This window comes from Chrysochloris asiatica, unplaced genomic scaffold (assembly GCF_000296735.1).
Source record: "Chrysochloris asiatica unplaced genomic scaffold, ChrAsi1.0 scaffold00056, whole genome shotgun sequence".
Taxonomy (NCBI): domain Eukaryota; kingdom Metazoa; phylum Chordata; class Mammalia; order Afrosoricida; family Chrysochloridae; genus Chrysochloris; species Chrysochloris asiatica.
This window is the reverse complement of record NW_006408574.1, coordinates 1,678,558-1,689,022: the sequence shown is the minus strand read 5'-3', so window position 1 is coordinate 1,689,022 and position 10,465 is coordinate 1,678,558. Positions and strand designations below refer to the sequence as shown.

Genomic DNA, 10,465 nt, shown 5'->3' with positions numbered 1-10,465 from the left:
TGACCTTCCCTGGGGGGCCCTCACCCCCTGACCTTCCCTGGGGGGCCCTCACCCTCTGACCTTCCCTGGGGGGCCCTCACCACTGACCTTCCCTGGGGGGCCCTCACCACTGACCTTCCCTGGGGCCCCTCACCCCCTGACCTTCCCTGGGGGGTCCTCACCCCCTAACCTTCCCTGGGGGGTCCTCACCCCCTGACCTTCCCTGGGGGCCCTCATCACCCAGACCCCTCCTCTAATTCTGCTTCCAGAAATCTGGAGAACACTTGGTCCCCCCCAGTGTAACACTGATGTCTGCAGGGACCAGGGTCACTTGTGGACAATTGGAGAACATGGCAGGCAGGCAGGGCCTGAGGGTGGGGCAGACCAAGATGCCTGCCCCGGGCCTGAAGCATCCAGCCAACCGGAGGAGGTGGCCAAGAGGGATTTCTGGAGGGGGTAGTGGAGGAGGCTGAGGTGGGTGGAGGGGATGGAAGTGGGGGTCCTTGACTCCATACCAGACCCCATAACCTAGGGGACCCCTCCAGACAGCCTGGCAGGAGGGGTGGATTAGCCTCTGCTCACTTTATGGGATTGACTCAGTTTCTCTCCAGGAGTGACATGTGCTCCCTAGCCAAGTCATCCCACCCCCCACGGAAGCCCCTTCTAGGTCATACCCCTCCCCCCATGTATGACCCACAGACCTCATTTCCTGTGTCTGGTCCCCTTACTAGAAATGACCCTTAGAGATCACGCTCCAACTACTCACGTTTCATACGGGGAAACTCACCTGTACCCCAACCCCGAATGGGCTTCCTCTGCTACAGCTGAAGTTTTGCCTGGGGAGGGGGTCTTGGGAGCCCGTTGCTGTAGAGGGGCCCGAAAACCCTGTGTGCCACTTGGCTCTGCCAGCCAGAGTATCCCAGGCAGCCCCCGGGAGCTGGTGGTCAGAGGCCTAGGCAGTGCCCTCTCTGGACGGGGTGACCCGGGCGTCGGCGCCGCCACTTCCTCCCGCGGGACCGCACCTCCCCCGACGCTGGGGAGATGCTCGGCGCCCGGCATCTAAAAATGGCCGCGCTCAGCGCCACCTTTGCCTAGGGCATTGACTGACCCACTCCTGCCCCGCGCGGCCTGGGGACCTGCTGACCAGTACGTGAGTGCCCTTCTCATTTCCACCTTAATCGGGCACCCCGTGCCTTCACAGTGATCTGGAGGGCGCTCCGGGCAGAAGGGGGCGGGCAACCTTGGTAAGCTGAGATCCTATGGTCCGGGTTCACTGGGGCACGGAGACACGGGAGGCGGGGCGGGGGTTCTGGGAGCGGGGTTCCTAGACAGGGGGCTGGTGGTGCTGGGGGGGTAGGCTAGCCCAGATAGGACCTCCCTGAAGTGGGGTAGGGCGCCATCAACCGTACCTGGAGGCACGTTGGCCGTCGTCGAACTCGAAGGTCCGATTAGTGTAGCCGGTACCGAGCGCCCCGTAGATGCAGATGCCCCCCGGGCTGCGCGCCCCGTCGGGGAGCGGCATGGGGCTGGGGTTCCGGTCCGCGGCGCGCTCCTTGGGTTTGCGCGCTGGGGTCCGCGGCAGCTCGGGACCTGGAACCAAGGAAGGAGCAACTGGCGACTTCTTTCCTTGCTTTTCCCGGCCAGACCCTTCAGATTTTTCTCCCTCCGATTGAGAAAGAAAAACCAAATCCTGGATCAAGCTCCGGCGCCTGTCCGGGAGCGCCCCCTACCGGTAGCTCGGAGAACCGCGGCAGCGTCCGGCTCTGGCGGGATTTGCCTAGGTCGGAGTGCGCACCTTGAGGCAGCAGACACCATAACCACTGTAGCCGGGTGACCAGGTTCCATCACGGCGCTCGGGGCTGCTCGTAATCCCGAAAACAGGTGGGAATTTTTTGCCCTGCACGGTGCGGGGAGGTGGTGGTGGAGCGCAACCGCCAGTTAAGGACCGTGCTGTCTCCAGACCTCACCTTGGCTCTGTTTGCTCCTCCCCAAGACACCAGTCACACAGCTGAAAATCCCTAGGCAGACGCTCTGTAGGCATGGGGCCGGTGTCCATTGTCTCCGCGCCTCGAAAACAGGGAGAACAGTCTGCGACCCAAGGTGTAGAGATTGTCTCCCCCCTGCGTGTCCTGTCCTTGAGCCCTCACCCACCCGGACCCACCGGGCGGCCTGTGGAGGGAGACTGCGTGCAGGCGGCAGCTCTGTGCAGGACCAGCCACATCAAACACAGATGCTTTTCTCTAGACTTGGGCCCCACGCCGCCTTCCATTGACGTCTCTGTCAGTATAGGGGGCACATCATGGCCCTGCTCTCTCCCTGTCCACCTCCAGGAGGGGTGTGTGTGCAGAGGGCAGATGATTAGAGGAGGCCCTGGCCAGGGCCTGCACCTTTGAGTCCCCAGGTCCCCACACAGCTGGCTTACATGCAGTATGCTGTGGCTGGGTTTCCCCCTCCTCTGCACTGCACCCCCCGGTAAGATTGGCCCTCTGCCTGCCAGCCAGAGCCTCAGCTAATCAACTGGCAGCAGTTTGCCCATCCCTCGGGTCTCTGGGGTGGAGAGCAGACTGCCCCATCTTAGTGTGAGGGAGGAGCATCGCTGGTGGATCAATTAGAGATAATTACACCAGGAGCTGGCTCCGTGGAAGACTGACAGGCTTTGTGCCATTTCTGAGGGTGTCAGGAGCGGAAACCTGGTTCAGCTGGCTTGGAGGCACGTCCAGATTGAAGCTGGCTTCTTCCAGGGTGGAAGTGAGGGCCGGGAGAGGCTGGGCTTCCAACCACCTCCTGCAGTGGGTCACCCTGCCCCTGCATCCCATTCAATGCCCTGGCTGGCTCGCCACTGGGTACCAGAGACTTCTGGGGCCAGCAGCTTGTCCCCTCCTCACCTCTCTGTAGATTCGAAGGTTTCCTCCCATGTAGACAGAACAGAATGTCCTGATTTCCTGGCCTTAATGCTCCACTTAACACCCCCTGCAAAAAATAACAAGCAGGCTGTGGTAGAGCGTGACCACACAGTAGCTGGTGGTCCAAGGACCGGGGAGGCGGGTGGCAGACAGAGACTGGCCTCCTGGTCCCCCTGAATCCTCCCCCTATTGTCTCCATCTGTTCCCACATCGCTTGCCACGCTTAATCCCAGACAGGAACCCCCTCCTTTTCTGCACAGTCTGATATGGGGGGGTGTCCCCCTCATATCATCACTGCCTGCCTGTCCTCTTCAATGTCAAACCTGCAACTTCCCTTGCCTCCCCCCCCCCACACACATCTGATGGAAGACAGCTCAGCATTGACAGACACCCTCAAACCATGGGGCCTCCACCCAGTGGGGCCTGGCACTGCCTGTCTGGTGGTCTCTGTATCATCTCTGGCTGGCTCCCCATTTCATGAACCAAAGTTAAGATGAGGCTGCACTGGATTAGGGTGGTCCCTAAGTCCAGTGACAAGTGTCTTCAGAAGAGAAGGGGACAAACAGGAGAAGGCTATGTCAAACCAGCAGAGGTGGACACCGCGATCCATGCACTCCCCCAGAGCTAGGCCCCCAGCAGACACCTGGATGTCTGACTTCTGCCCCCCCCCCCAGACTCTGAGTGAGATTTCATTGTTTGTGGTGTTTTGTCACTTGGCTGTCCGACACTCACATACATCCTAAGACATTTATTCGTGATGTCCACAGCAGGAGTCCCTCTCACCCTAGGACCCTGTCCCCACTACTACATCCCAGGCAGACTCCCTCACCTCGCTGCACCCGTCCCCGGCACAAGGCTCAGTCCCCTCCCCAGGGACTCCTCAGCAACCGACCCTCCTGTACTCATTGCCCCTGGACCCCCACTGGAAGCGGCTAAATAGTTCGCAGAGCAGCTCTTTTCCACTCAGGTGTGGACAGGTGCAGCAGGCTGTCAGAGATAGGCTGGGAGGGGCGGGACAACTGGGTGTGAACTGGGCGGGGAATGTGCGTGGGGGCGGGGCGTTGCACACGTGAGATGGAGCATCCCGATGCAGATTGGGGAAAGGTGCCTGGGTGGGGTGGGTTGCATAGGAGGAGGCGGGGCGTAGCGCACGTGTGAGGGCACGTGCACATGGGGCGGGGCGCGCTTGTCCCGCCCCTGCCCCGCCCTACGCTGCGCCGCTATCTTCAACGCAGCTGCGAGTTCATGGCGTCCAGGGCCTCGGAGCCCGGCTTTAGGCCCCATGGAATCCCAGTCTCTGGTGGATGCAGGTGAGGAGTGGGGTCGCAGGGAGGAAGGAGGCAAGGAGGTGTCACGATCAGGGGTGTGCCTCGTCTGGGCCCTAATCACCAGCCACCACGCAGCATGGCCCCCCTGGGAGCGACCGCCAGCGTGCGGAGATGGCAAGGCGCGTCTTCCGGGCGGAGCTTCCCGCGCTCTGGGGCGCACTGTAGAGGTGGTCTCTCTGGGGGTCCTTTGCTCTTTCTTGTTAGGAACACGTTCCCTCCCGACGCCCTAGCCAGCTGCGAGACCCCGGGCCCCTTCCAGGGACCCCAGGAGGCCGAGCCTCAGCGTTCATGCCGCCGGCGAAATGTGCTGTCTGAGCGCGAGCGCAGGTGAGGCTTGGGGGGACGCGGGGACTTGGCAGTGTCCAGTGTCCGGGTGAATGATGCCCAGGCCCAGGTGGGGCCAGGCGCTGGGGCTCCTCCTGGGCCTAAGGCCGTGGGTCCGGGGTCTGGGGTCCGGGGTCCGGGGTCCGGGGTCCGGGGGTGGTACGTCTGCGCCCCCGTGTCCCTTGGGGTCCTGCCGTGCTGGGCTCTGCCTGCTGGCCCTGGGCCCGTTGCCGGAGAAGTCCCTCGTGTCAGGGTCCATGGCGGGGCCCCCGGCTGCTGCCCCCTGGCCTGCTGAGGGTGCTTGTGTGGCCGCAGGAGGCGCATCGCGGCCAGCTGTGAGCGGCTGCGGGCTCTGCTGCCCTGGTTCTCGGGGCGGCGGGAGGACATGGCCTCGGTCCTGGAGATGGCCGTGCAGTTCCTGAGGCTCGCCCACGTCCTGGTGCCCACCCTGGGTCAGCCCGTGGTGAGTGTGGCCGCCCTTCCCGACGCCCCAACAGCCGGGCTGTGTGTTCGGAGCGGCCTCGCTGGCCCGGCCGCTGTCTGACCTGCCTGTTGGCTGCAGGTTCGGGCCCCATCCCCGCCCCCGGTGCAGTGTCGTCGCCGAAGGCATCAGAGGGTCGTGCAGGCCGTGCTGGAGGCCCCGGCGGCTGCAGGCGGGCCGGACTCGGGGCCGGCCGGCCTTGGCCTGGCCAGGTGGGTGTCCCCACGAAGCTGTCCCTTCAGGGTGGCGGGGGAGGCCCGTAGGGGTCAGGGTCAGAGGGGAGGGTCACAGACAGCCCGTGGTGGGGTGGGGTCCACCCGCTCCTTCCGATTCAGCCCTTGCTGCCCACTGTGGAGACGGCCTTGGTGTCTGGGTGGGTGACAGGTGTTACGCCCCCTCCCGGCTGCTGGGCACCCAGGATTCTGGAAGGAAGTCATCTGAAGCTCAAGATCTTTAGCTCGATTTTCACTGTGTCAGGTGGGCCGTGGCCGGCCGTGTGTGTCCCTCTTGCTACTGTGGCGAACGAACTCTGGAAAGTTCTGGAACTGGGGTTGGGGCGGCAGTGGACAGAGGCAGGGAGCAGCGAAGCTGGAAGCTGCTGAGCCGGGTCTGCTCCCAGCAGTGGGGAGAGCCACCAGGGCCCTGGACAGTGTGGGTCTAGTCAGGTGTCAGGGGCAGACCCTGGCCGAGGAAACCAGCCTGGGGCATGCTGTGGGGGTCTTAGGAGGGGTCTCGGAATCCTCACAAAGTGTTTGGTGCTGGCAGGCCCTGCAGGCTGCCCCTCGGGGTGGGGCCGGGTGGGACATGGGCTCCTAGCCACCTCTCCTCTGCGTTTTCTCCTCAGGCCTTGGGAACTCTCACACGGGGCACCTCTGGGCATGGACAGCAGTGAGGCCCTCTCGGGTCCACAGGTGTTAAGTGAGCAAGGTCTCAGTCAGGCCTCTGGGGCCAGAGGTAAGCCAGGTGGACCCCACAGCTGCGCTGGCCCCATGTGGGGGCTAGGGCCAGGCCCTGCTTCCTGGAAGTCCCCTTTGTTATTGACCAGCTACTAAAGTGGGGTGCATGGACGTAGGAGGCAGGTATGCAAGGGGTTTCTGTCTCCCCCGGACCCCCATCCCAGACCCTGCTCTGCTCCAGGGAAGCTCTCCTAACCCACCCACATGAGGGTGTTGGGTGGCGGGAACAGCGCCCTACACCTGGGGCCTAAAGCAGTATCGGTCCTCGGGCTGCACTGCGGGCCAGGGCCATGCCACCTGAAGCTACAGGTCCAGCTCCCTCCTGTCTGGGCTCCTTGTTGTGGTTATGACGTAACTCTGTGGTCACCTGGCTGTTCCCAGGTTCCTTGCCTTTCTAGAAGGTTGGCACACAGCGTTCGCTGTAAAGATCCTCTTCCCAATCCAGGTCACATGGGCCGGATTAGGTCTGCCTGTCACACTGCCTCAAGGACAGGGGCCTCCACGTCCCCTGGACCTCTTTAGAGCCCTGGTTGCTTGTGGAGGTTTGGGGGCTTGGGCACTTGGCCGCCCACAGTCCACCAGGCAGAGTTGGGGCCTCGCTCTGCTGGTCGGGCATGTGTACCCCTGCAGGGGCTGCAATAGGCAATGAGTCACAGCCAAGGTCATTACCGTCCCTGCGGGGGCTTTTGTTGCCTGAGGCCGCCCCTGCGGAGCCCTGCTGTCCTCTGTGGGTGGCTGTGTGTCCACTCGGCAGGGCTCCACTGATGACTGCTGCCCTTCAGCACCCACCCTCTGGTCCTTTGGTCCTCTGTTGGGGACAGCGTTGGCATCTCCGGCGCATGCCTGTCCCATCTAGAGGCTACTCAGGTCCCAGGAGGCAGGAAGGGCCATGCATAGCTAGCCGGGGGGGTCTTGCTGCCCACTAGAGACAAAACTCCAGGACTGGTGTGACATGGCAGGTGGGCAGGGAGCTGACCTGATGGCAGAGTCTGAGGCAGCCAGGGGCAGGAGCCAGGCTAGGCTGACTCAACACCTCCTTCAGGAAGCCCCCCAGCTGCAGGCGCTGGGCGTCTGGTGCCTGTGCCGGGGTGCACTGGGTCTCTGGTCTTGGCACTGTGCGGGGGGCTGACTGGCTCTGTCCTCTCTCTCAGAGTCCCCAGAGCTGAGCGTCTCTAAGGTCCCACTGTGCCCACCCTGGACGCTCCTCTCCCAGCAGTCTGTCTCTCCCCCAGTGAGTCCAGTGCCTCAGAGCTGGCCGGGCCTGGCCGGGGGTACCGACCCAAACATAAGGTGTGTGCCCGCGTGTGTCCTGGGAAAGTGTCTGGGGAGCAGGCCCTGCACAGCGTCCACGGTGCTGTCTTCTCGCGATCTTTTGTTTTGGCTAAGAGTAAAGTCTGTATGTTTGTGAGCACACAGCAACTGGAGGCAGGCACCAGGCAGCTAGCTGCCAGGGTGGGCTCTGGTGACATCCCTCACAAGCTGGGTGTCCCTCACAGGCCGGGTGTCCCTCACAGGCTGGGTGTCCATCACAGGCCTGGTGTCCCTCACAAGTTGGGTGTCCCTCACAGGTTGAATGTCCCTCATAGGCCGGGTGTACATCACAGGCCTGGTATCTTTCACAATTGCGTGTCCTTCACAGGCCGGGTGTCCCTTACAGTTGGCTGTCCCTCACAGGCTGGGTATCCCTCACAGTTGGCTGTCCCTCACAGGCCAGGTGTCCTTCATAGGCCTGGCTGCTGTCCTTCTCTATGCTCTGGGGTGGTGGAGGGACCAGCATGGGGACCTGCCGCCCTGCTCAGGACACACACAGATCCCCAGGCCCAGGGTCCAGGGTGGCCTGCTGCTCAGCCCCATGTCCCCTCCTGCAGGTCTGTGGTGGGAGCTGAGGTGGAGGAAGGCACAGCCCTCTTGCTGGCGGCTGGCCCCGACTGGTGGCCAGGTGAGTCAGGACAGGCAGACGGGTGGTGGGCAGGCCCACCACTGTGCAGGGGTCTCTATGTCTGTCTGAGCCCTGTTCTCCTCTGCTGATGTCAGGCTCCCAGCAGGGCGCAGGAAAGATGTGTGTATGAGCATGTGGGCATGTGTGTTGATGTGTGAGTGTGTGTATGAGTGTGAGTGTGGATGAGTGTGTGGGCCGGTGAGTGTGTTGCCCCTGGCTACCTGGGTTGCCTGGTCAGCTCTTTGGGACACTGTGCCTGCCTCCCATCCAAGTACTAAGCAGGCCCCACCCTGCCTAGCTTCTGGGCTCAGAGGCGAAGGGTACTACTGCCCTAGGCTGTTTCCCTGTTGGTGGCCTAATCCCCTCCAGGCCCTGGTTCTGGAGCAGGACAGTGTGGACATTCGCTCACTGAGCCCCCTCCTCACTCCCATCTCCTGAGCAGGGGCCCAGGGTGACAACAGGGGTAGGGAGACCCGTCCAGGTTCTGGAACATTCTGCTGACTGTCCCCTTTGCTTCCAGGGCCCCTGGAGGGCCGAGGCAGCGGCCCCCTGGTCTCGGCAGACCGGGCTGAGCCGGGCTCCCTGGCGGACAGCCTTCTGGAGCAGTGGGGCTCAGAGCTGGGCTGCTCTGGCCTGGCCCTGCGCGAGGAGGCCACCAACAGCCTGTTGCCTGATGACTTCTTTGCCTGTCGCCTGTGAGCGCCTGGCACGGGTTGGTGGCTTTGGGCTGCAGCTGCGCTCTAATTTGAGCGGCTGAAGATTCTGGAGGAAAAGCTGTTTTTTCAGAGGAAGTGTGATTGGGCCAATTTGCAGACAGACCTCTCAGCTTCCTTGAGAGCGGTGGTGTTTCTGTGACAGTTGCTTGTAGGACCCCTAAATGACCCAGGTTGGCCCTTGGATGAGGGTTACAGTGGGATTAAAGGCGTCAAGGTGGTCACTGTTTAGTAAGCAGCCCTGGTTCTTTGCCGCGACTGTGAAGCTGCAAGGCTGGACTTCCACTGGGTGTTCATGGTCCAGAGGGACCAGTGGGGAGACCCTGGAGTTCCCTCTCCCAGCCACACACGCAAAGGAAACAGAGCCCCTGTCTCTAGTTTGACATCGGCACCCCTGGGAGCTGGGGAAGGTGGATAAGCCCCTTGTCAGCATGGCCCCTGCCCCAGCTTCCGGAGCCCATTTGCCTTTGGCCCACGCAGATGGCTGCCCTGGGCCATGCTGGTGTCCTCCTCAGACTGGCCAGGGCCCCCAGCCTCCTGAGTGAGCACACAGCCCTACTGACCAGCCCACCCCGTGGCCTGTGGCCCTCACAGCGCTGCTCTCAGGCTCCATTCACACCCCTTGGAGTCATCAAGGACATGGGCAGAGGGCTGGGGGAGGGGCCGAGGAGGGAGCTTGTCACCAGCTGAGGCCCTGGGAGGGGTAGGCAGGGGGTAGAGCTGTAGGAAAGGGACCTGGGAGGGGGCTGCTGGCCCTGGACCACCGTCCCCCATGGACACTAAGCTGTTTCTGTCGACTTGGGGCAGAGAGGGGGTGACCACAAGTCTTGAGGAGGTGGGCTGAGCTGGTGGGGGTGGGGGTGTGGTCTGCCCCAGCTGGGCCTCCATGGGTTGGGCCTCCCAGTACCAGAAACATTCCAGTCCTGTGTTGTGTCTGCCTGCATGGAGACCCCCGTGACCTCAGGATCTACACACCTGCGTGTGCCCTGCGTGTGTGTTTCTAGCAGTGTGCGTATCTCCTAGGCGGACGGGTGCTATCCTGGCCCCATGCCTATTGCTCCCCTCCCTGCACTGGGGACAGCCTGTTGGCCGGATGGCCGCCCAACACCCTCATCCCAGGGGGAAGTAGACACCTCTGCAGAGCCCTGCCCATCCCCAGCCTCACCTCCACAGACCCGCCGACGCCTTCACCTCCCATATGGGCGCCCCCTGGCTCTCAGAGCCCCCTGGAGAGCTGACCAGGCGTGCTGGCGAGCCCTGACCTGTGCAGCCTGCAGCTCCGGGAAGGAGGTCAGCGAACCTCTCTACAGACCCTCTGCTCCTACCACGGCTGGATGTGGGTTGGAGGTCGAGCCCCTGTTTCCAGGCTTCCCACTGGGAGGGGAGGGGACATGACCCATGACCCCTGAGCCCTTCCTGGGTGTCAGACAGCCTCAGTTCTGGAGCCATTGTTGAGAACGCCCCCGAAGCCCAGTCCAGCTTGTGGGGTGCAGACGGCGGCTGCTGAATGATGCCTGGTGGAGGCTGGAGAGAGTGGACTTGGACTTCAACTCTGCAGCTGGGCTCCTGGCCCTGCCCTTTGGCCTGATGGTCCTGGCCAGCCCTGGGTTCCATCCACTGTGGGATGGAGGGGGGCTCAGGCCTGCACCCCTCCATACTGCTGGTACTGGGGAGTTGAGGGTGAGAACTTGAGGGGCTTGCAGATGCCTACAAGCCAGGGGATCGTCCACAGAGGGAGTGGGGGACCTGCAGACCTGGCTGTCAGAGGCTCCTGAATGAGAGGCGCCTGGTGGGGGGCAGCCCCCCTCCTCCTTGTGGGCTCCTTTTTTTGGTCTGATTGCT

At 62.9% G+C, this 10,465-nt stretch overlaps 1 protein-coding gene across 1 annotated transcript in view; it reads right to left on the bottom strand.

Moving 5' to 3' along the window:
* KCNT1 (potassium channel, subfamily T, member 1) overlaps window positions 1-1,504 on the bottom strand; it is a 72,131-nt gene extending 70,627 nt beyond the window's left edge. The window contains exon 1 of the mRNA XM_006863686.1: window positions 1,389-1,504. Coding sequence (XP_006863748.1) covers window positions 1,389-1,501 — 113 coding nt within the window. The 5' untranslated portion in view covers window positions 1,502-1,504. The remainder of the gene's footprint in view (window positions 1-1,388) is intronic.
* Between the last annotated feature and the right edge of the window lie 8,961 nt (window positions 1,505-10,465).